The sequence below is a fragment of the Furipterus horrens genome, unplaced genomic scaffold, assembly GCF_987537825.1.
Source record: "Furipterus horrens unplaced genomic scaffold, mFurHor1.1.pri manual_scaffold_1, whole genome shotgun sequence".
Taxonomy (NCBI): Eukaryota; Metazoa; Chordata; class Mammalia; order Chiroptera; family Furipteridae; genus Furipterus; species Furipterus horrens.
Genome location: NW_028327171.1, coordinates 166,661,083 through 166,687,988, shown reverse-complemented (window position 1 = coordinate 166,687,988; position 26,906 = coordinate 166,661,083). Strand labels below are relative to the sequence as shown.

The following is a 26,906-nucleotide window of genomic DNA, read 5'->3' as shown; positions in this document are numbered from 1 at the left end:
TACACACTTCCAGTCAAGATGGAGGCATAGGTGAAACATGCTTTGCCTTCTTATGCAACCTCAGAAAGAATTACAACTAGACCTCAAGACAAATAACACCGAGAACCATCAGAAAGTTGAGCTGTATGGAAGTCCAACAACCAAGGATTTAGAGAAGCCACATTTATCCAGATGGGTAGAGAGATGTAGTGTGGCACTGACAGGAGGCAGCAGCAGAAGGGGCAGTTCCAAATTGATGTGTGGTAGATAAAAATTGGGAGGGATACCTTGGGAGTGATCCCAGCCCAGCCCAGGGTTCCAGAACCAAGAAGATAAATCCCCATAACTTTCGGCTATAAAAACCAGTGGGGGATGGGGCAACGGAAGAAACTGTCAGTTTTTTTTGAGACTCCCTTTAAAGTGTCTCCTTAGACTTAGAACATACTGGAACCTACCCTCTCTGGGATTCAGCACCAGGGCAACAGAAGGAAGGCCACCAGTCACATACAGGGAGTAAGAGAAGCGACTGGAAATAGGGTGAGTGCTGGGCAAACATCCAGAAGCCAGGTACTGTACCCTCTCCAAGCCCTTCCTCATACACAGGGCCACAAAGTGGTGAAGTAGATTGCTGTGCCCTGGTGATTCCCTAAGGCTCTGTCTCACACAATTTACAGGTGCCTTGTCTACAATAGGCCATGCTGTAAGATAGGGAGTCAAAACACCTCTACATAATACACAGAAACAAACACAGGGAGGCTGCCAAATTGAGGAGACAAAGACATATGGCCCAAATGAAAGGACAGAACAAAACTCCTGAAAAAGAATTAAATGAAACAGAGATAACCAACTTATCAGATGCAGAGTTCAAAACACTGATGATCAGGATGCTCAAAGAACTTGTTAAGTACAGCAACAAAATAAAAAAGACCCAGGAAGAAATGAAGGTTACACTAAGCGAAATAAAGAAAAATCTACAGGGAACCAGCGATGGAGGGGATGAAACTGAGTATCAAATCAACAATTTGGAACATAAGGAAGAAATAAGAATTCACAGCAACAAGAAAAAAGAATTCAAAAAAATGAGAGTATAAGGAGCCTCCAGGACATCTCTAAACATACCAACATCCAAATCATAAGGATGCCAGAGGAAAACAGGAAGAGCAAGAAATTGAAAACTTATTTGAAAAAATGAAAGAAAACTTCCAAAATTTGGTGAAGGAAATAAACATACAAGTCTAGGAAGCACATGGGGTCCCAAACAAGTTGGACCCAAAGAGGAACACATCGAGACACATCATCATTAAAATGCCAAAGGTTAAAGATAAAGAGAGAATCTTAAAAGCAGCAAGAGAAAAGCAGAGAGTTACCTACAAAGGAATTCACATAAGACCATCAGCTGATTTCTCAAAAGAAACTTTGCAGTCAAGAAGAGACTGGCAAGAAGTACTCAAAGTGATGAAAAGCAAGGACCTACAACCAAGATTACTCTATCCAGCAAAGCTATCATTTAGAATGGAAGGGCAGATAAAGTGCTTCCCAGACAAGGTAAAGCTAAAGGAGTTGATTATCATCAAGTTCATTAACATTACATGAAATGTTAAAAGGACTTATTTAAGAAAAAGAAGATCAAAACTATGAACACTAAAATGGCAACAAGTTCACTATTATGAACAACTGCATTTAAAAACAAACAAACTAAGCAAACAACCAAGACAGGAACAGAATCATAGATATAGAGATAATTTGAAGGGTTATCATCTGAAAGGGGGAAGGGGAAGGATGGTGGAAAAGGTGCAGGGATTAAGAACCATAATAGACAGGAGTATGTTAAGAATAATATAGGAAATGGAGAAGACAAAGAACTAATATGCATGACCCATGGACATGAACTAAGGTGGAGAGGGGATGCTGGAGGGAAAACGAGTACTGGGTGGAGGGGGGCAAATGGGAAAAAATTGGGACAACTGTAACAGCATAATCAATAAAATATAGTTTTTAAAAAAGACATCTACAACTATATTCATAGAAGTACTATTCATAACAGTGCCCTGTAATGAACTCAAATACCACCAATAGAATGGATAAACTATGGTATACACACACAATGGAATAGTATACACTGAGAGAATGAATACTATGACTATGCTCAATAACATGAATCTCACAAACATAATGTGAGCAAAAAAAGCCAGACACAAATACATATTGTATGATTATGTTTATATAAAATATGAAAAAAATTATATACAATTAAAACATTTTTATAATGAAAAAGAAGATTTTAAATATCCCAGGAAAGCATTAAATTAAAATGTTTCATTTACTCAGTGGGCTATGATACAGCCAGAGAAAAAAGCAGGATACATTACAACTGGGTAAAAGATTATATTAAAAATAAAAATACAATATACGGTAACATATTCTCAAATTTAAAAAATGTGACAACAGACTTTTTAATGATTTTTTCAAGTTTAATTGAAAAAAACACAGTCATCCAAAGATTAATAATTTCCCTTCCAAAGAGAAAGCACAAACTTAACACCAATTATTGTTTCATAATATATTAATTTTACATATGACACTGCAAATTAAACTCCAAAATAGATCACTTAAAGTTCTTTTAATTGTAGTATTTTTTCCTAACTTGAAGAGACTTTTGCTGAAATGGAAGTGAGGTAGCAGGGAAGAGTTGAAGAGGGGCACAAGACCTAGACTCTTATCTCATGGCTACAATAACCAGCTTTAAGGCTTTGGAAAGTCACTTCATCATTCTAGGTCTTTGTTTCCTTATTTATTAAACAAAGGTTTTTTATCAGTGATTCTAAACCTTGACTATACTTTGAAATCCCCCTAACCCTGAGAATTTTAAAAAATATGCTATTGCCTGGGCTCCCCCCTTGCACACAGTATTCTGATTTAATTAGTCTGGGGTGTCAGGTAAGCAATAAAAGTTTTAAAATTGTCCAGGTGATTCTAATGCAATCCAAACTGAGAACCACTGAACTAGATATGTCTAAAGGTCATTGCAGCTCTAAAATGCTTACAAAGAAACGTATTTGCCCAAAGGATGAATCAAAGCAAAGGGCTCTGTTGAATGATAGTATTCGAATAAGCAAAGGTAGTTCATTCTAGTACAGTGGTGCAGTTAACACTATATGGTCAAGGGACAAGCCATATTTATTCTGAGTTCTTTACAGTTACGTATTGGATTGAACAGTGCCCCCCGCCCCCCATTCATATTCACCTGGAACCTATACATGTGATGATATTTGGAATCAGGGTCTTTGCAGATATAATCAAGTTAAGCTAAGGCTAAACTGCATTATGGTAGGCCCTAAATCTAGCATGACTTCCTTAAAAGAAGAGAAGAATCTGGACAGAGACAAACAGGGAAAACATCACGTGTTGACAGAGACAGAGACTAGAGTGATGCAGCTGCAAGTCAAGTAGCACCAAGATTGCTGGCAAGCATGAGAAGGTAGGAAAAGAGGCATGAAACAGAGGAACAGATCTCCCTCAAGCCTCCTAAAGTAACCAACCTTGCCAACACTTTGATTTTGAACTTCCAGCTTCCAGGACTATGAGAGAATAAATTTGTTGTCTAAAGCCACCTAGTTTGTGGTAATTTGTTCTGGCACCCCTAGGAAACTAATACAGTAATTCTGTATTTTTCTGGGGTAACTGGGCAGATCTAAATTAATAACCAGAGTCTCTATTTTTAAGTACATGAACTTAACAGTGAGGTCCTCTCAAGAGAACTGAGAAATATCTCCTTACTTGGATCAGAACAGAGAGAAACAGATCCTCTTTAAAAAGAAATGATTCCAAGGTCAGAAATACCTTCTTTATTACCTGACTGATAATACTAACTTTCTGAGAAGAAATGTGCCCATTAAAAACAATGGAAATACAAAGAAGCAGTCTTACAAGAAAAATACAGACAGTACCCAACGCAAGCACCGTCCAGGACGGAGAAAGTCTCAGTGTACTCTGAGAATTACCACCCATGGCAAGACTATCTCCATGTGAAGATGAACGAATCAGGCTATCTTTGCTTGATGCCATTAAACATTCAAATTAGAAAACTTCTTTTGTTCCAATTCCTTGCCCACAAAGCAATCTTCTGATTATAATTTGGCTTCCCATGTGGGTTGTCTACAGGGAAACAATGAGCTGGTCAGGCCAGCGTGAGTATCTGGGCATTTTGGCAGTTATTTCTCATTGTAAATTAATAAATTGACCTTCTCCAATGTATCAGTGTCTCAGGAGCTTATTAGTTCCAGTCAGCACTCCCTAGCTAATCAACTCTAGCAGACTGACAGAGCTGAGTTTCTAAATAAATGAAGGACAGATTGGACATTGGTCAGCAGCAACTTACTATAGTAAATGCTGCCACTGGGTCCAATGGTCAGTAGACTTCCCCAAGAAAGACCCCAACCTCAAAACATTTTTGTGTTTTAAACTTGTTTAATACATGCACAGATGCTATTCCAAGAGTTAGTAAAATCTGGACCCTGTTTTAATGGTCATATTCCCTGAGAGTTAAATAGGTAAGCTGTTAAAATACGATGGGAATTTAAGACATCAGAGATTGTAAAAAAATGTTAGGTGTGTATGTATTAAAAAGCCTGAAAACTACCAACTCTAAGAAATTACCACATTAACAATCTTAATTTTGACACTTTATGGTAAATATGGTTCAGAGAGGCGCTGTTCTGAGACTAGAATATACCATGTGTACATTAAAAAATTTTGTCCCCCCGCAGAGGCAAACACACACAGGAGACGTCCGGCCAAGATGGAGGCCCAGACTGACACACTCTGTCTCCCTCCACAACTAAGAAGGAGTATAACTGCCACAAAACCAGAAATAACCAGAAGTTCCAGAAAATAAATGGAAGTCCAACGTATGAAGTTATAAAGAAGCGGTGCTCATCCAGATGGGTAGGAAGGGCGAAGCCAGGGCGGAGAGGTCAAGCTGTACTGTCTACAGCAGCAGCAGTGACGGCGGCAGGACAGCAGTAAGCACAGACACCCGTATTTAAGGGGAGGCAAAAAGTGCCTGGGGAGCACCCCTGGCTGGAGACAAGACCTGTCAGCTTGCGGTTCAAAAGCCGGAGAAGGCAGACCTCTATTGCCTTGGATTGTGAGGCCCAGAGGTGGTGGGGACAGGAGAGGAGGCTCCCGTTCTCTCAGAGGACAGTGAACAGCAGGAATACATCTTGGACCCCCACCCCCGCAGAAAATGCCACAGCGTGGTGAGAAGGGTCACCCTGTTATAACGAATGCATGGGGCTCTGCTCCCTATAGCATAGGAGGTGTGACAGCCCCGCCCAGGAAGCAAAGGTAAACACAAAACTGTCAGGATGGCACAGATCATGATAGAGATCCCAATCATGCAGCTGACCAGACAGCAAATATATGATCTATCGGATCAGCAGATAGATAATCTTTCTGAGGTTCAGTTCAGAGCTTTGGTTATAAAAATGCTTACAAACCTAACAGCAGATCTTAAACAAGACAGGAAAGGAATGAAAGCTAGTCCTGCTGAAATGACCAAAAACACATATGAAACAAGTGGTGAGGGAAGGAAAACCAGAGATCAAATTAACAAAGCGGAACATAGGAAAGGAACAAACAGTCAACCAGTGCAGAAAGAGGAAACAAAAAGTGAGGGAAATGAGGAGAGGCTCAGAAACTTATTGAACAGATGTAAGCAGGCCAACATCCGAATCATAGGGTTGCCAGAAGGTGAAGAAAAACTAGAAACTGAAAAATTATGTGAAAAAATAATGAAGCAGAACTTCCCTAACTTGGGGAAGGAAATAGACGTACAGGTCCAGGAAGCACAGAGAGTTCCAAAACAACTGGACCCAGGGAGAACCACACCAAGACACATTATAATCAAAATGTCAAAAATTAAGGATAAAGAGAGAATTTTAAAACCAGCAAGAGAGAAGAGAATTACATATAAAAGGGTCCCAATAAGACTATCAGCTGATTTCTCAAAAGAAACTCTGCAGGCAAGAAATATTCAAAGTAATGAAAAGCAAAAACCTACAGCCACGATTACTCTATCCAGTGAAGCTGCCATTCAGAATAGAAGGGCAGAGAAGGTGCTTCCAGGACAAAGTAAAACTGAAGGAGTTCATCAGATCCAAACCACTGTTATATGAGATGTTAAAGGGACTTGTTTAGGAGAAAGAGGATCAAAACAATGAACATTAAAATGAAAACTGTATCACAACAACCAACAGCAGAAGCTAGGGAATCAAAACAAAGGCAAACTAAGTAGGCAACGAGAATGGGAAAAGAATTATAGTTATGGGGAACATTATGGGGGAGGTCAGCAGGGAGGGGGAAGGGGGGAAGGGAGGGAGATGGTGCAGGAATTAAGAAGCATAGTAGGAGGGAGTGGAGTAGATAGGAAGATGTTGAGAAGAACTATATGCACAACCAATAGGCATGGACTAAGGGGGGGGGGGACAACTGGAGGGAGGGGTGTCACTGGGTGGAGGGGAATACAGGGAAAAAAAATTGGGACAACTGTAACAGCATAATCAATAAACAGTTTAAAAATTTTTTGTCCCCCAAATAAATAAATCTTATAGTTTAAGAGCAATCTGTAACAAATATGGTTAAATGTAATGGAACATGAAGCTAATTTACCAGGTTTGCTTCTTAATTTACCAGGTCAAGCTCTTATGGAATCCTCAGAGTACCTCCAAGAAGCTTTTACTCCTCACTTATTTTTCCTACCATTTCTCCAGCCCTCAAAAGTGCCTTCTTTGTGAATTTTCAAATTTGGTATTTTGAAAGGGTAACCATATCCTCCAAATATATTAGAAGCAATGTCTTGATTGGTTTAAATTTCACCAAAATGTGAAAATCATCTATCTTTATCTTCTTTAGTAAAAATAACTAAGCTCAAACAAGTAATAAAAACAATGATGACCCAGAACTCTGTCACTGCATTATAAATTCCTAACTAGGCAAAATTCAGATTACTTTAAATTTGAGGTAGTGCCAAACTGAGGTTTCTAGGGACTTATTAGAGGACTTCCAGATGCTGGGGCAGAGCCAGATCTTTAAAAGGACACAAAGATACAGCAATATCTAATGATTTTTTCTTCTAGTTTTGGGGGGCTCAATTCCCAGCAATACAACTAACCTTCACATATAAATCTAAGATCACAACAAAAACATTGAGGCCCTGACCAGTGTGGCTCAGTTGGTTGGGCATCATCCTGCAAATTGAGAGGTTGCTGGTTCGATTCCCAGTCAGGGCACATGCCTGGGTTGCAGGTTTGCTCCCTGTTCGGGGTACGTATGAGAGGCAATCAATTGATGTTTCTCTCTCACATCGGTATTTCTCTTCCTCTCTATCTCCCTGCCTTCCCCTCTCTGTAAAATTAAATTAAATTAAATCTTAAAATCACAACAATGAAACAATGATATTGGGAGCCATGATATTGGCAAATAAAAAAAATTCATTCAGCAGATTGTTGTTGTTCTATCCTTCATACAGAACTGTTTGTGTGCAGAAGAGTTAAAACAAAAATTCTTCTGAATAAGTTTTAAAGGATTCTTGGGCATGCATAAAAACATTCTATTGTATGTTGGTCCATCTTTGGCCATGAACATTTGAGAGGTATGTAGATGTGGGGTACAGAGGAGAGGTATATAAATGGTGAATGAATTAATGAGTCTTCATTATGAAGCTTACAGAAGGAAGCAATACCTGGCCCAGAAAGAGATACGCCTGCCTGTCATTCTTATTCAGAGATAGTTTTATGTTGAAATAATGCAAAATATAAGAACAAAAAATATCAACAACCAATCAATCAATTGTGTAACACAAAAGCAAGCATTAATTAAGTCTGCTTTCATGATTTAAGTTCTGATCTTGTTTAGGCAAGATGAACCCTTCATTTTCCAGTCCTGTTAGAAATATATATAAGAATAAAAGCTTCAAATTTAAAGCTAACAGGAGGTTAGCAAACTGAAGCCTTGAGATATTAAAAATAATAATAAATGTACAAATGCCTAGATTATTTTCAAGTACTAAAAAATGGAAGCTTAGCCAAAAACCTAAGAAAGATGTAATGTCTCCTGTGTCTATATAGGACCACTGCTTCCTGCAGTCTACAGAGAAACAGTTGGCTTTATCTTCCCAGCCCTGCACCTTGCTTTGGTTTTACTAGCTAGATTATGTATTTCTTTGTGGGAATCTTCTTTCTCTTTTCCACTCTACAAATGGGGACCCCCCCCAAAACTGGAATTATCTTCTGAAGGTCAGACCCCACCTAGGTGAGTGTTCTAGGAACCCATCTCTATCAGTGTACCAGCTGACGTTGTTGTAAGAGGCTGCGTTCGGCTTCAGTGAATATATTTTTTTTTTTATTTCAGATTTAGTGTGTTTTATTGATTAAAATATTACATTTGTGCCAATTTCCCTTCCCTCTGCTCCCCTCCACCCGGTGGCCCCCCTCCCTCCAGTTGTCCCCCCCTTTTAGATTATGTCCATTAGTTGTGCATACAGTTCCTCCCAACCCCTCTCCGTCTATTCCATTCCCTCCTACCATGATCCCCAATTCCTATATCATCTCCCTCCCTCTCCCCACTCCCCCTCCCTGTTGACCTCCCCCCAATATGCTTCCCGTACCCACAGTTCCTTTTCCACTCTCGTTGCCTGTTTAGTTTGCCTTTGTTTCATCTCCCTAGCTTCTGTTTTTTAAACCAGTCCCTTTAACTTCTCATATAACAGTGGTTTGGATCTAATGAACTCTTTCAGTTTTATTTTGTCCTGGAAACACTTTCTCTGTCCTTCTATTCTGAATGACAATTTCGCTGGATAGAGTATTCGTGGTTGTAGGTTTTGGATTTTCATTACTTTGAATATTTCTTGCCAGTCCCTTCTTGCCTGTAGGGTCTCCCTTGAGAAGTCTGCTGATAGTCTAATTGGGACCCCTTTGTACATAATTCTTTTCTTCTCTCTTGCTGCTTTTAAGATTCTCTCTTTATCTTTAATTTTTGACATTTTGATTATAATGTGTCTTGGAGTGGTTCTCCCTGGGTCCAGTCTCTTGGGAACTCTCCTTGCTTCTTGGACCTGCAAGTCTATTCCCTTCCCCAAGTCTGGGAAGTTCTCCTTTATTATATTTTCACTCAATTTTTCAAGTTCTAGTTCATCTTCCTCACTCTCTGGCAAACCAATGATTCTTATGTTGGGCCTTTTATAGCTGTCCCAGAGGTTTCTGATCCTCTCATTGTTGCTTCCCATTTCCTCTCTCTGCATTGGTTGACTGCTTGTTCCTTCTCCATATTCCAGTTTGTTGAAATGAACTCTGGATTTTTTTTCCTCACCATCTGTCTCGTATGTGGTTTTGTTCCTTTCGTTATGAATGTTTTTCGCTTCTTTCTTATCTTTTTCCTGCTCTTTTGTGAATTCTGTAAGCCACCTGATAACAATGGCCCAGAACTGAGCCTCTGACAGGTTTCTTATCTGTTCATCTGTCAGGTTCTCTATCTGTTGCCTGGTGAGCTGTGCCACCGGGATTTCTATAGTTGTCTGCCTCATTTTGACAGATGCGTTTTGTTTTCTTGGGCCAGCTGTAGGGGGCAGTGTCTGTGTACACGTCACAATTCAGCGACCGGCGCCTGTCTGCGACCTATTTCGCAGCCCTGTGGTGCTTTCTTTGGGGGCGGGGGTCCAAGATGGATTCACACAGTTATTCAGCTAGGAGACCGGGATCCGTCCTCCCGCCCCCCTGGGCCTCACTGTTCAAGGCGATGCGGTGGCTGCTTTCCCCAGCGCTGGGGTCGCGCACTGCCAGGGGCTTGACTGCAGCCGGAATTTTTCGCCGCCCCGCCGCTGTCTCAGGTACGACCGCAAACAGCACTGCCCTCTTTAACTCTTACCTGCCCAAATGGCACCGCTGGTTTATAACTTCATATGTTGGGCTTCCGTGTAGTTTTATTTTCTAGAATTTCTAGTTATCCTTTGTTTTGAAGTAGTTGTATTCCTCTCTAGTTGTAGAGGGAGACCTAGCGTGTCCGTCTAAGCCTCCATCTTGGCCGGAAGTCCTTCAGTGAATATTTTTGAAGACTCTTTCAATGCATTTGCCCATTTCATGATGGGTGATTTACAAGTGCACTTCCCCATACTGTGCTGAGTGTTCAGCAGTTTTTGACCAAAAACGGCATGACTCCTATACTCTACCTTCCCCATTCACCCGATCTCATCCTGAGTGACTTTTTTTTTGGTCTCTACAGATATATTGCATCAAATGAAGAATACTTTGAAGGTGACTGAAGTTTCAACATGTAAGAATAAATACACAGTTTTCTAGAAATAAATTCTGGGTTTTTTGGGGTCCCCCTTCATGTAATTCTTATTAAAAGAACAAAAATTCAAGAACCATCCAAAATAGAAAACAGACCACTGCATTTAGGTGCTATCTGATTTCCATGATGGGGAAAAGGAAAAACTGAACATTGCTAAATGCCAATTACATGCTAAATACTGTCTTAAAAGTTTTTCTATATGCTTTCTTCATAAGACTTAAAGTAACTACGGTTTTTCTACCTGAAAATGCTTAATTTCAAAAGGCAAGCTTTTGGAGGTGAAGTCTTCTAACTCACTTGATTTTAGACTGAAAGAAAGCATCAAAAAAGGACAATAGTGAACAGTGAGTGAGTTCATCTCAGTTTTCTGAAGCCAGTATCTGATTAATAAATATAAGTTCACTGTAATAGCAAAGAACATTTCTTAAGACTACTATGTTTTCTCAAAAAAAAGAAAAAAAAATTGAAGAACCATGTAAGGTCTCTATACTTTGTCTCATGATGAATTATTCAAAGGTCAATGTTTAGGATAAGGCAGATGGCACCATGAAAAATATAGTTTAAAATTTAACTTAATTCAAATATAATCTGATATTCTAAGTATGCAGCTTCCCAAGCAACAATGTAATACTACAGAAAAGCTAGACAGCTAAGTCAAGGCTTTTAATTTTAAAATAGGGTCAGCCCTGACTGGTGTGGCTCAGTTGGTTGGGTGTCATCCCACAAAGCGAAAGGTTGCCAGTTTGATTCCTGGTCAGAGCAAATGCCTGGGTTGTGAGTTCAGTCCCCAGTCAGCTTGCTTATGAGAAGCAACCAATAAATGTTTCTCACATAGATGTTTCTCTTCCTCTCTTTCTCCCTCCCTTCCCTTGTCTCTAAAAATAAATAAATACAATCTTGAAAAAAAATAGGGTTAAATGAAATTACAAGGCCTATCACAGAAAGTAACATTCCCAACATGGATTTGCCACGAGACTTTCAGTGAGGCAGGGCAATGTCACATCTATCTGGAATTGCTGGAGAATCAGGAAGCACTTTATAATGTAAATGGAGTTTTCAAATAACTGAAGCTTATTAAAACAAACAAAACCCTATTTAAATTATTTATTGTGGAAAACAAAAATATGGAAGCATCCATAACCTTATACACTACTTCTTTAATGGTTCAAGTTTATTATGTGTAGGACTTATGGTACATCAAATTTTTATCTGTCTTTTCTCCATTTTCCATCAGCTCTATGAGCCACTGCAGTTCTGAACAAGTCTCTACAAGGTCTCCAAAGAGAAAAATGTATGGTTTTTGTGCTGGGCTCCATGACAGCTATGTGAGGTGCTATGCAAAATACTCAGGGGCTTTTTTTCCAACTCAGTTCAGGGCAGATACTTCTGTGCTTGAACAGCCTGCACTGGTGGGAAGACTGGTCTTTGGTTGTGTGTGTGTGAGGTTACCATATTTGTCAGCACACTTTTATGAGAATTACGACCTCTAATAATAGCTCACTCAGGTTCTAAATTCTTAACAGATTTGATCAATCAGTTAATCATGCTAAGCTATTAGAAAGCTTTTCATCTTTCCTATGTAGCACTAGAGCACCACCTTGTGTCAGAAACCTGAGCAAATGAGCAGACATCTGTTTTTAGATACCTTAGTCGTCCAAAGTTTTACTGTCCAGTCAAATGATGAAGTGACAAAAAGATGTGAGAAGTCTACTGCTCCAACAGCTGCATGACAATGGATGCCAGTGATTGGTCCTTGATGTCCCTCAAACATCTCACTGATTCCAGCTTTGCTGTTTCATATAAGTAAAAATATTAGAGAAATCTCTTGTAAGATAACCACTTACAAATACATTATTTTTACAGTTTATATATCAGACTTTCACATCATTTCAACAAACTTAACTCTGTGCTCATAACACATTAGAATAACTTAAACTGAGTGTTACTCTATTTGATAACACTACTAAAGCAGTAAGTACATTCTGAACCATAAACATGCTGTTGACTACAGAACTCAAAAGTTCAATAACTGAGGTGGTGAAATAGAGACAAAGGAATGCTACATATAAGGGAAAATCTGGGGTACTTTTAAATCAAAAGCTTTTAGTGAAGGAGATCTGTATTTGAGATGAAAACTGGACATTCAATTTTTTTTTAAGGAAGCAATTGATAAGGTACAGCTAGACAATTTCAAAACAGATTGAACAGCAGGAAAAATACTAGTCAATTTAAAATGTGTCCGTGACATTACTGTACAATTATCAGGAGGACAGATGAAAGCTCAAAGTCCAAATCAAATGGGGAAAACGACTGAAAATCTTATTTACCATTTTAAAGGTCAGTATGTGGCCTGTACATATTGTACTTGTAATTGCTGAATGTTATTTCCTACCACTAATGTGCACACACATAAAACCACAACACACCACATCCCTCAAAATTCAGAACACATCGTGATCCAAAATAACCTCTTATTTTTAAAAAAATATTGGTTTTAATTTTATATACCTGACCTCAAATAATTTGTCACAAATAATGAATGCTCTGGGATAGATTTCTATTTAAACAAGGGGTAATTTGTTTTAATGAGATTATTCAAGGGAGAGTTTTAAATAATTGCAAATTCTAGTTTAAATGTACCTGCCATGGCGACATGCTGTGTACACAGAGCCTTCTTCACTCCCAACAACAAAGTTGTTGACATCTCCAACAGGGAAGGACATAGATGTCACAGCTACTGCCTTTGACTGTTTATGAACCAATTCCATGCTGTCCTGCAGAGAAAAAATTAAGATAATTATTTTGAAAACTTGCAAACTGAAAACTTTCTACTGTTAATTGGTTTGTAAATAATTATTTTATTATACTACTTACATAAATTGTCTTTGGTTAAATAAACCAGGTTGGAAGATAAAGTATATATACAACCAACTATCAATATATTTAATACATGTTTAGGTTTATAAACTGTTACCATAAGACCATTATAAAACATTTTGAAAAACATAATCTAGGGTTTATATAGATTTGAACAATAACAACAACTGCCTCAAAATTTCAAAGTTTTCCAAGATGAACCTACCTGTGGATGGGAAAGCATGTCCAGACTCCATGAGCAAATTTTTCCATCAGTAGAGATGCTAATCAGATTGTGAGCATTCTGCGTTCCAACAACATTCACACAATAAACAGGATGCTAAAGAAAGAAATATTACATTTTCTGAGATTATTTTATCAAAAAATAAAACAAAGTTTTATTCCATAATCACAGGTACTGTTTCACATCAAAACAGTCTTGTGTTATCACGGCATTTTTAATGTGAAGTTTAACATTATCCTGTTGATTAACAAAAGGTTGTCTCAGGAGAGAGGAGTTTCTAATAAAACAAATTCACCAAAATACAGAAAAAGGCCTTTGTTCTTGATTGCTAAATGCCGAGGAATTCATACATCAAAGGAAACACTGTCTGAGACTACTCTGATGGACACTACTAAGTATTTAATGGTGAAGGAGTACATAAGTCTAATGGAAATAACATCTTTACTTACTGTGTGTGCAGCAGCTGACAGGGGAGTTCTTTGCACTGGAGTTCTTTTATTGCTACGGTTATCCCATAGCACAATCTGGCCTGAATATGTACCACCAACAACCAGATTTGGATGAAATTTTGCAAATGTAGCAGACATCACAGCTGACTGCAAATAAGTAACATTTTTATACTTAAGATTCAAATGTTTAGAAGCCTGACAAGTTATAAAAATAAATCTATATCCAAAACATTTTCCCCTTTATTGTAAGGTATTAGCAGTTATGAGAAAATAAGTAAATAACTTCATTTGAAATTTTTTGTTTGTTCCAGAATATAAAAATTTACTTTTAGAATAGTTTTTGCTTAGAAGTCAAATGTAATGATTACCTACATAAATGTTTAAGTAACTTCTAAAGAAAGCAAACAATTATTTTATTTGATCACGGTATGAAGTCAAAAGGCAACTGGCTCTGCATTAGCCTCTAACAATAATCTGACTAATAGAGTATATACTAGCTTTAATTTAGTTAAGTATTTTTTCAGAATTATTATATTATTAACAGATTATAACTTATGCAACCAAAAAAAGGCTTGCAAATTCTAACCTCCCACTAAATCCACTTTAAAACTTTGCATCTGTTTCCCACTTCAAACATATGTTTCTACTTAAAACTATCTAGTTCCAACTCCTCAGGCCATGTATAAGTAATTCAGTGGGCCAACAGTCTAATTGTATATTCAGTGGGCCAACAGTCTAATTGTGTATTTAGTTCCTGAGAAACTCCCTGTAGAAAAGACATTTTATAAAAGATTTCTTTTATACAATCAATCACAGTAACAGAAAATCACAAGTGCAAAGAACTTTAGGTGTGATTAAACATTATAAGAGATGTCAGAAACACTACAAAAGGCAGATCATGTTGAACTGAGAAGTCTTCAGTTTTCTGTTAACATCTGCTTGCAAATATGGGGTGGTTTAGTAAATGCCAACCCAATGAAATCATCATGTTGACAAGAAAAGAAAAAAGGCACTCGTCTAAATTCATTAATGAATTCTTAAACTTGGTGAAGACTGTTAAAAGACCATCTTACCTGGCAGTGAAACACATACTCTGGGGTAGTTTTTTTGTATTTCATATTCCATACAAGGGCCACACCATCAGGTTCATGAGGAGCATCCTCGTTGTTATTATAGGAAGCCACGAGTAACTCTGGATACTGCTCACAAAAATTAAGCAGAAAAGAATGCTATGATAATAAGAACTGTTTTTTTTACTCCTACTCAATTGTCTTTATCAAATTATTCTGAAAATATAAATACCTAACACTTCCTCAAAAAAGATATCTCTAGAGTTACACTTACTGGAACATTAGTGAGTATAACCTAAAATTAGTAGTTAGTTACTTTATATGTTTTAATGTAGCTATTTAAAATGTTTCTTTATACTAGCCAGAAATGTTTTATTAATTAACTTCATTAACATACGTGCTGCAATTTTATCCAAAAGATCTGGCCAGCAATTGAAATTAGTAAAACTGGGTTGTGGCATAAATGAAATCTTGAGCTTTAAATATAAGCAATGTTGCCAATCCTTTCTTCCACAGTACATAAGACAAAATGAATATGATAACATGAAGTTTCCATAACTAAAATAAAAGGTGAAGGGAAACTCATAAACACAGACAACAGAATGGTGATTACCAGAGGAAAAGGGGGGTTGGGGGGAGGTAGAAGAGGGTAAAGGGAGGATAAATGGTGACAGGAGACTTGCCTTTGGGTGGGTGAACACACAATACAGATGATGTATTATAAAACTGTACACTTGAAACCGATATAATTAACCAATGTCACACCAATAAATTCCATAAAAATTTTTAAAAAAAGAAAAAATAAGTTAATAGCAATGAGTGTAGTTATTATTACCTGAGATGACCAGTCCAAACAACTAACAACCCGATGCTTTGACCAACGTTCATCAAAAAATTGTCGATTTAATGAGAGTTTCGCACCTGCTTGAATCTCTCTACAGAAAAGACCACATCCAAACAAAAGATGGCATTATAACTTCTTGCTCTTAAATCTTAAATTTAACATTCTGAAGCCATAACTTTAGCAAATAAACGTTACCCTTCTTTGTCTTCCAAATCTCTTCCGCTGTAGTCAAAGAAGATGTTAATCTGCTCAGAAAGAGCTCTTTCTACAATTCTTGTGGAATGGTCAAAGAAACTTAAAAATTCCTCAGTGTGCAAGATTTGTTGCTTTTCTTCTTCAGTCAGCTCATGAGGGGGAGCTGGAAAACAAACGTTTTTCTGAAGTCTGATATATGTGAGCCAAATCAGGTCAACTCACTATTACAGTTTGGATCATGAATGTCACACATTCTTTTTCAACCAGATTCACTCTTTGATTTAGAGCACTTTATTCTACTTTCATACATAAATAATAAAATAAATGTTAATAGGAATCAACAAAATTTTTTCAAGTTATATTCTTTGATACCTTTATTATCATTTTCCTCATCTTTCTTTAAAGTTTTCTCTTCTTCAGGTTCAATAGGTGGTTTAGGAGTCACTACATCATCTTCTTCTTCTTCATCTGAAAAAAAAACAACAAAAATTGTTTTTATGAAAATTATTAATAATTTTGAGGTAATGTACAGAAAGTATAATAATTCTTTACAAAAAAAGCAAAAGGAAAGCACTGATAAGACAGAACAAGTACAAATAATACAAATTTTGTCAACACAATTTTGAAGAAAGATTGAGTAGAACCCCTCGGTTTTTATACATACCTATGTGGGAGTACCTCCTCAACACTCATACCTAATTCTGTAGCTATAAAAACTGAAATAAGATATATAAGCAACCAGGATGAATTCCTTATGGAAATCTCTAAAAGCTTGCAAGCATTTATCATTCCAGACAGAACAACGAGCAACTCCTGCATAGTTTTATGTAGCATGCTGACACATTAATGCTGTAGAATGAAGAAAATCAAATGTCTCAAATAGCCTACAGAGCTGGCTGCTTACTTGTGATCTGAAACCATCAGTGTCTAATGGGTCTTCATATGGCATAAAGACAGCTTACATTAACTCTCAGGTTGCTATCTGAGAGGCAGATTTTAAAGATAATAGCTATGAGACCACATTTTCTATTCTGTCATTTTAAATGCAAGTCTCATTATCTATCGTTATATAATGTGGCAATAAGCACTTAAAATAACATTTTCCTAACTTGAATAAAAATATATATTGAAATAATATAAAACATTTATAGTAAGACTTTTATTACTAAATGTCCTCTTATATTCCCAAACCAGGAAATAACTTAAAATCACTTATTTTAAAATGTTACAGAACATACAACTCTCCTTATCTTCTCTTTCACCACACTCCGAGATGGAATTTTTATGGAGAAAATGCTTATTTTTATGGCCTAAACAGACGTGTCATTTGTCTATAAGGGAATAGCAGCAGGCATCCACAGCAGAGTGTATCTCAAGTAATGAGAGTCTATTCAATAAGGGAACTTTACTTGTTATAGTCATTTCCCTGACCCATGGTCAAAATTATCTAAAACATACATACATACAACATACTCAAAAGAATGGTCAAGGATGGGAACCAGCTGCCAAGTCACAGTCCCAGCAGCCAGGCCAGCTGACTAGATAGCAACAACCAGATGGCACTGCTGGGATTGTGTCTTTCTGCTACAAGGTGGCAATGGGATGGCATAACATTCTTCCGCTTGACTGCTTCCAATCCTGCCTCTCCCCAATGGGGAGCTGTGCAATTACCCACACTCCAGGAGGCCTACAGATAAGCCTTTACCCTGCAAACAAAATGCAGCTTGTAGGCCACACCAGCTGCCAAACCACACACATAGTGTTAGGTTTGGAGAGCTAAGAAAATCTTTCTATCTCTATAGTATAAGCAATAAAAATATAACTGTAGCTGTAGGAAAGAAAGCTTTAAATGACACTGTATAATGCACACAATGATACAACCTCCAACTTAATCAAAATGATAATGACGTATGCCAATCCTACATTAGTTGAAATAGAGAGATTTTTATGTTCTGACAAGTTTACAGAACTCGGATAAATGGCACGAATGATTTCAATATATGCTCATACTTTTGAACCAAATGGTGAAGGTTAAAATTTTTCCTTTCAAGGGCCTCAATCAGCCACAAAGGAAAACAGTAATCACTGTCTTTTCAGCCAGCCCAACCGCATTTGTCAGCCCTTTCTCCGTCAATGCAGCCAGAGCAATCAACCTGCCAAACATTCAGAATGGAAAAACAATCTGAAAATACAGGGTATAATGCACCTGCCAGTGAAAATGGCCATTTCAAGAAAAGCTAGTGATCTCAGTGACCCCGCTGAGGAGGCGGTGGTGCAAAGGGGAAAGAACACGTAAAAGAATTCTTAGTGATCGCCACTCTCTTGCACATTGACACTTCCTTACAAAGCATGCCAATTACAGCTTTTGTGCTACTTAAAAAATGAAAGCTTTTTGGGGACAATATAATCACACAGAGAAACAGAAAGACAGTACTCCTTTTTTAGATGAATTCTCATATACAACGGATTATTAATCTGAAAACAGTATAACTGGTAACAATTCTATACTGCTCAAACGTTAGAATGAAATTCTCCTATAAAGTCACCTGCAAGTGTAATGTAATAAAATAATTTAATTACATTTAACTTACAAGTTGACTTTTAGGATAGGATATTTACTTTATGTACATATATATTCATTTTCTGCTAATACTATTATCCTAATCAATTGTTTACTAGTCGCATTCATTGCATGTAAATCCTAAAATCAAAGACAGGGATTTCCAATCACACTGGACAGGTCATTCTTGAGCACTGTGAATTACAAATTATAGCCTCCTACCCACATTGTATTCTCCTCCCTCAACTTTGTTGCATTATACGGCTTCTAAGTACCATATTTCCAATGACAGGTGTCAAATTCCTGTCATAATGCATATGGTCAGTACTTTAGTGCTAAGTGACCTCATAATCTACATATTTAACAGAAAAATCTTGTTTATAGACACTCTTTTTCTTTTAAATTTAAAATGTAGATGAAGTACATTAGACAGTGATATATATCTGCCTAGTATATGGCATCTGCCATGACCATTTGCCTATATAGTTTATTTTAGTTGAATGATAAGTATTACCTGTTTAAATACATGTTTTCAGAATTTAATTTCTGAATGAATGTACATACTTCCCTTTCCACATGGATTAAAAACTGATTTAAAAACTATGATAAGTATTTAAACCCAAGCTTCATAAAAATGATTAAACTAAATAAAATTTCAAAGCATGCAAAAATAAATGATCTACTAGTCTTATAAAATACAAAACAATATTTTTATTATAAAGATTATCTTAAACAATTACCTACATATACACCAAATATTTGTCAAAAATACCTAACATCAGTAACATCAGATTGGAGTGTTCCTCTGAAACAAATACACCTCTCTTATTAAAAACTAATACAATATCTATTAAAGGACTATTAACATGACCAAAATATTGTAATTCTAAATATTTTCTAAGCTAGTCCCTATTACATGATAAGCTATAATATATTTAAAAGTGAAAAAGACTGCAACAGAGCAGGAAGACTGAAAAATGGGACTGCCATGTCACATCAATTTATTGATGAATATTCATTGCAATATGCTAAGTGGTTAACTCCATGCTTTCTCTGACAGGGAATATAAGGTTATAAACTGAACAGTATAAAGAACACATAAAAGTAGCAGTTACTTTTAAAATGACAAATCTCTGATAAATGAATGCTAAGACTAGGTTTAATGAACCAATGAGTTTTTACTTCAAGTTAACATCAAAATTGTGATGTATTTTGGTGAGATGGAAAGAAAAGATGTTCTGTATATTAAACTGCACCTAGAAATAACACCAAAGAATGAAATTCCAGTTGTCAGAATAATCTGTTACAATGGAGTAGGTTAATCAAAGTTAAATCACCTGTGAAATGGGTGGCTTTTGTTAAACTGAAGGGCATCTTAAGAGCAAGTTTTCTCATCTGTATGTCATATTACATTTAAGAGACATCTAAGATAAGAATAAGTCACAAAGTACTCTTTGAATTATTTTAAAATATTACAACTCATTTAACAGGTAATATGCGAAAGCCTAGAAAATCCTAAGCATTGATAATTTTTAATCTACCACTTATCACAATTAATTTTCAATATGAAGTGAAAAACAAATTAGTCCTTTAATGTTGTTTAGGAAATACATTTGTTGTTTATAAATAGTTTCATTATACTGGTGTACCCTATTTTAATTTTAATATCCAATTAAGAATACCTAATTTAAAAAGTAGTCTGATTATTCATGGTGCCAAGAAAGTTGCCACTGAATCCTAAAAATCAGGAAAATGTGTTGCACATAAAAATATACTTATTTATAAAAATTCAACATCAATAACTTTACAAACATATTTCAGAAAAATGAGACTATTAGAGGGAAATGATGCAATCATTAATCTGCAAATACAGGTTAGATATGAATAATTTTCCTTTAATATTTTCAAAATAATGCTCTTTCTTGAGTCAACCTCATTTTGAATCATTTCATTTCAATCCATTTGTCCATAATTGCATCTTCTTATACCTTATTCTTTAAAATCATTATTAAGAGACTTTATATTGGGCCCTGACCAGTGTGGATCAGTCGGTTGGGTGTCATCCCACAAAGCAAAGGTTGCTGGTTCAATTCTTGGTCATGGCACGTGCCTGGGTTGTGGGTTCGGTCCAGGGGGTGTGTATGAGAGGCAACTGATTGATATTTCTCTTTCACGTTGGTGTTTCTCTCCTGTTCTCCCTCCCTTCCCCTCACTCTAAAAATAAATAAAGTCTTTTTTTTAAAAAAGATAATTTATATTGGGACAAATTTTCATGAATGTATCAAGGTAATCCATTCCTTTTATTTTTTTTAAACATCTAGAGTAAGATGCAAGGTCACTTGAATTTCCTTAATAATTTAGATCTTCAACAAAGAAAAATATATAGCAGACTAAAAATCATAAGATATTTTGAATACAGATCTAATACTAATTTGGGGGACATACAAGAAAGGAGTAATACTTTAACTATTCTATTCACTTTAACACAGAATTTGTCTCTCTTCATGGTCTTTTTATATAAAATTCAGGTTTTATTTAGGCAGTCCTGTCATAATTTACATAGATCCTGTGATCTGTGCTCTCATAAATATTACATTTTCCTGAGGCCATAATTTCAGGTACGCTGATTAAAGTCTTTCTATCAAGATTAAGAACAAATGCTTCAATTTTCAATTATAATTTATATTCTCACAGATTCTCTGAGGGTTAAAACTAATTTTTTTGTGTTATTATATTCCAGAGCTTTTTAAAAACCCGTTTTAGACAGGTTAATATTAACCAGAGGCCCACAAATTCAGTCTGCTTAGGAAGTGTTGATTCCGGACGTTAAGCTCAAGCAATAAAAAATTAAAAGCTATTTACATATAGTACTTTCCTATACATTATAAATGCTAATTAAGTACCTGAATAAAAAACCTCTGGCTACTAAACCAACACCAAAAATAATCACAAAATAAAGTGGAATGATATAAAAAAATAACACTTAACTAGAAATTAAAAGGCAGGTTCTGGTTGTAGCCCTGATATTCTCTCCACATTGTGACCATAGGCTCATCAATTAACTTCCCCAGGTCTCAGTTTCCTCAGGTGTAAACAAGATGATTAGTAGATAACATATAGGATTTCTTCCTCTTAAAAAAAAAAATGTTTCTTAAAATAGCAACAAAAAATCCATACTGAGAGGTGGATAAGAAAAATGCCATTTTTCAAAAGAGTTAAAAACTTTTAAAAGGTAAGGGGGAAAAGTAACTTTTTCAGGAGTATAACTGTGGGCACCATGTTCCTGCCACGAGAAGCTTTTTACCTGCCGAGAACAAAATTGACTGAGGTCGCATGTTCCTAGTCAATTTCATTCACAGTAGGTACTTTAAGACAGCAAAAAAACGTCAGTTCCTAAACAGTACCACCAACTTACAGAGTAAACTTGAAAGCAAGAAGATAGATAGAATGGGAAAAAAGAAAAGACAGAGCAGAATAAAAACTACGGCTTTTTAAAAAAATATTCAGTCATTTAAAAAATGAGAGAATAAGTTAAATCTGAGACCAATTTTTATCTTCAATTTGGTAACTGACATTACTTCTGCACTGATTACACTGCCTACCCAAGTTTAATTTACTGTCTGTTAAACTCAAATTGTGATTTCTGTAATTCTGTCTCATGGTGAGTTTTGGAATTTGTTACATAATTCTTCAATGTCGGAACCAGCCAGGCTAACTTTGAGAACCTCTGTATTAAAGCAATGGATAAATACAAGTACAGTTAAGCATAAAGTGTTTTCATTATAAAACCTTAATATTAGGGTTTTTTCTTTCCCTTTCTAAAAACTTCCACAAATTTGGAAAAGAAACATAATGTAAGAGCCCTAGACATGAAAATAATTATAATGACATAAAAGAAAATTATCTTTTCTATAAATAGTTCCAAAGGCTAAGGATGGCCCCACGGTATCAGACTATATTTCTCACTCTCCTTCATTTATATACCTCAACCTGAAACTAAAAACACCAAAGAAAGAATAATCTAGTGCCTTCATATATATCATACACTCAATAAACTTGTAGAATCAATGAATACTTTTACGTTGCAAATGAATAAACATGGACCTTTGTAAAATAAATATTTAAGTCTAGTCCTCACAGGAAAATTTTAAAGGTACGTCTGCATCAATGGTGCTGATTAAAAACTGGGCTCAGTTCACCCATCTTGTCACTTTCACCTTCTATCAGTGAAGATAAGAAAAATTCTATTTAATACCATGGAAGAGCAAAGCTGTTTATTCATTCATCTTACATAATCACTATAAAACAATATTATCCTGATGCATACACCAATAAATAAGTTAACTATAATGAAGTATTTTTCAAACTACGGATCTAAACCAATAAATTAAGTACATAATGGTCAACATTAAAAAAAATGAAATAGAGTAAGAAAAGGGAAGGTGCTATTTCATAAAATTTTTGTTTCAGTTAATCATCTGTATCTATGTTTGTACTGGATTGTAATATTAATTGAAATTTTTACCATAGGTTAACTATCATAAAATCATGAAAGTGCTGCTAGCATGGCAGCATGAGAGAGAAAGCACATCTTGAATCAGTCAGAGTTGGTTTAGAATCTTAGCTACTAGCTAAGTGACCCTTGATAAATTCTCTCTTTCAGCTTCAGCTTCTTCATGTGCAAATAGAACTAATACTTAACTCTAAGGGTTTTGGTGAGAGAATTAGAGGTAATGTAAGGTGCCTCACACTATACCTGATATGTAGTAGACACTCTGCTGTTAAAACTTACAGTAATCAATTTAAATAAACATGAAGTTACAAAATGTTACAAATCAATAGCTAAAATAATACATTTGAAAGATGCTAACAGGTTCAATTTTGTTCAAAGCATTCAGAGGGATACATAGAACACAAAATAACAGCACATATTTGCACCTACATATCATGTCATCATAGAATTCAAGAAGGCCATAAAGTAAAATCTGTAATGGTTTCATTTAAGGATCAAAGAACAAATAGGATTACAAGATAACCATTAAAGCCAAGAACTAAGGCTAATCATACTTTTTCACCCAATTTTATCAGTAATTATATTATAGTATTAACACTTGAAAATAATCTATTTTCCTAGTAGTTGCTTCCAGAATAAACACATAAAAATAAACATCTCAAGTAAGCAAAATCATTCTCCTGAGGAGGTAAAAGTAATTAATTCCTTCATCAAACATTTATCGAGTACTTACTGTAGACCAGGAACTAATCAGACCAGGCACAGCACTGAAGAAGAAACAGTCCCTATTTCATAGAAGATTTGGCATAGAAGGTGAAGTATGATGACACTAAAGCCTTGTCCAAAATAATTTCAAACTGAAAAGAATAGTTTATCATGTACTTTTGGGACTTTAGCTTATCTAACAAATCTTGATTGTTCTAATTTTTGAATTACTTGGAAAATAAAAATGGGAAAAAATATTTTTGAAATATGCCAATCTTAGGTATACAGCTATAAATCAAATTAGTTCAAAGGCAATAAGTTATATGTTTATATTAAAACATTTATATGCGTCTCAAAAATAAGCAATTAAAATGAAAATTTCAAGGATATAAAATCATGTGTATTTATAAAAATATATATATCATAGAAAATTGACTGAAAACAAATAGACATTTCCTCTCCATATACTTTCTGTATTTTCTAAATTCTCTTATACTGTTATTATAATTAGAAAAAATTATTCCTGGCTAAGGAAAAAATTTTTTTTCTTATGCACAGACTGCTAAAAGGATAATTTATTAGGGCCCACAATTTCAAAATATCAACAGCTCTAAAATCCATAACTCATTTGGTGGTAAATCCTGACATAACCAGAAGTAAAGTGATTTATAATATTATTTATCTTACTTTGTTTGAATATTTATATCTTTTGCCACCCAAATATTAATGCCCAAGATGTTGCTACAGTGTTTATATTCAATATATGGGACATACACTTTACTACTTTTCTGAAATCTGAAAAATTCTGATTTCAAATACATATATGACTCAGTGGTTTTTAGGTAAGAAACTGTAGATCTGTTATTAGGGATCTTACATAAACCTCTTATAGGTATGACATAAATTTAGTAGCCTCACTGAGAAAAACAAGAACTACCATACTTATTAACTTTATGTTTGAATCATTAGCTATCTGATGAGATTTTAAAAATTAGTCCCCAGTGTAAAAATGGTTAACTCCTTCTGGGTTAAGAATTAAAGTACTCCACATTCAATATAATGTGTGTATATATATCCCTCCATTACACACAGATTAAAGGCTGCTATATAATCAACATAGTAGAGCCCTTTGGTCATAAAAGAGGAAGTTTAAGAATTAGATGTAGATTTGTTCATTAAGATGGATAATAATTACAGCATTATGACATATCAGATATACAGTATGCACTACAAAAAATATTTACAAGATGTCATTCACTATGGGGTACATGCTCTTGTAGGGAAGACTTATGCTCAATTACAGAGATAAAGAACATTCCTAAGCAAATCTACTTCTAAAATTATACATATTAATGACAAAATAAAGACTGAGTTAAATTTATGTCAACAGAACTAAACCACACATAGAGCTTTTACTAAACTTTAAAAAGTTTGAAAATGCTAAAAGACAAATACATGAGTATAGAAACTCTAAAACATTAGTTTTATGATGTTTCCCCTAAGAATATATGCCCCCCCCAAAAAAACAAAAAAGCATAAGAAAAAAAGACCAAAAATCCACTTATTAAAAAATGGGGAGGCGGGAGGTTAATGACAATCATATTAAGGGCAGATATTCACCTTCTTTGGGTTGAGCAATAACTGGAGTCTGAGTTTCCTTCGTATATGTCACAACTTCTCGAGGAGGAAAATCAACTTGCGTAATTTTAGCCATTCCAAGTTTAATAGGTCCTCGTCTAAATAAAGTGAACACAAATGTTTTAAAATACAACAAATAATACATCTGACTACATCAAACCATGTTATTTTGGAAAAGAATTAAACATTGTGTATCCAACATTGTAATTTAAATCACTGTTTTACTCAAGAAATTTTAGGTGAACAACGAATTGCCTTTATCTTAACAAAAGAAATAGAACATAACAAAAACAAAAGATATTTCTGAATCATTCAAGGTATTTATTTTTCACTTTAAAAAGGCAAATTACTTAGTTTCTTAGAGCAAATGTGTAAGTAATAACAGAGCAAGAGGATAGGAATTTCAGAGTGATCTGCTGAATATGGTTAAGTATGAGAACTTTTTTATTTTAGCAGGGATGTGATTTTGGACTGTTTTGAAGAGTCAACTAATATAAATCTCACTCAGACCACTTTCAGTTCCCTTCACTTTTAAGACTGAAAAATATGTTTTTGTTGAAAACTCTTTTTTTTCCTATTTATAATTTGTAGAAATTGAGAACCATACAATCAGCTTAGATTTTAAAATAAAATATTTAAACTTACATTGCTAATATCTGCATAGTACATAAAGCAGTCCTCTCTATATCGCAGTTCACTTATCGCGGCCTCACTGTATCGCGGGATTTTTAAAAAATTATATTTAATTATTTATCGCGTATTTTTTCCTACATCACAGGATTTTGTGGTACTATATATGTATGTTGTTAAAGTTACATAGGTTTAAGAGTGTAGAATATGTTTAAGAACATAAGTAGTGTTTATAAAAGTATGGAAAAGGTTAATAAGAGAGTGGGAAAGGTTAATAAGGGACTGGGAACAGTTTATAAGTGTATGGGGAGGGTTTATAAAGCCTTAATATATATATGTATAAATACTAAAATAAATGTAAGGTTCCTACTTTGCGGATTTTCACCTATCGTGGGGGGGTCTAGAACGTAATACCCACGATAAGTGAGGGAGTACTGTATTGTCCTCGATTCATATATGGACAAACTACAGTGCAGATACTTCATATCTAAATTAAAGCAAGAGATCTTTTGAATACCATAAAACTGCTAAAGTCACTTCTATTTTAAATAGAGGAAAAATACTCTTTTGTGACAAACACAAAAATAGTTGTGGCTGAGGAAAATAGACCAAATGAAAAATATCTTTTACTAGGTATCTGGGGTATCTTTTCTTGGTTATTATATTAGATGTTTAAATTCTAAACCAAATAAAGTATGCATCCAAACTCCCAAAGAAGTTCTCAATTATGGAGCTATCTTAAAAGAATATCTAATAAAGACATTGCTATAACTTCCAAAATATTAAGTAGGATACCTGAAATATACATATATATCATTGGTAATATGTAACATTTTTCTTATATAAACATCTTTTTCAAAATCCTGTACAAAAAAT

At 35.3% G+C, this 26,906-nt stretch overlaps 1 protein-coding gene across 4 annotated transcripts in view; it reads right to left on the bottom strand.

The window, feature by feature from the left end:
- DYNC1I2 (dynein cytoplasmic 1 intermediate chain 2) overlaps nt 1-26,906 on the bottom strand; it is a 59,539-nt gene that overhangs the window by 9,681 nt on the left and 22,952 nt on the right. For all 4 annotated transcript variants that reach the window (XM_090280730.1, XM_090280726.1, XM_090280735.1 and 1 more), the window contains 9 exons: nt 25,383-25,498; nt 16,357-16,452; nt 15,985-16,147; nt 15,781-15,880; nt 14,949-15,074; nt 13,876-14,022; nt 13,409-13,522; nt 12,967-13,100; nt 11,972-12,116 (listed from right to left, as the gene is read on the bottom strand). In XM_090280730.1, coding sequence (XP_090136856.1) covers nt 11,972-12,116; nt 12,967-13,100; nt 13,409-13,522; nt 13,876-14,022; nt 14,949-15,074; nt 15,781-15,880; nt 15,985-16,147; nt 16,357-16,452; nt 25,383-25,498 — 1,141 coding nt within the window. The remainder of the gene's footprint in view (nt 1-11,971; nt 12,117-12,966; nt 13,101-13,408; nt 13,523-13,875; nt 14,023-14,948; nt 15,075-15,780; nt 15,881-15,984; nt 16,148-16,356; nt 16,453-25,382; nt 25,499-26,906) is intronic.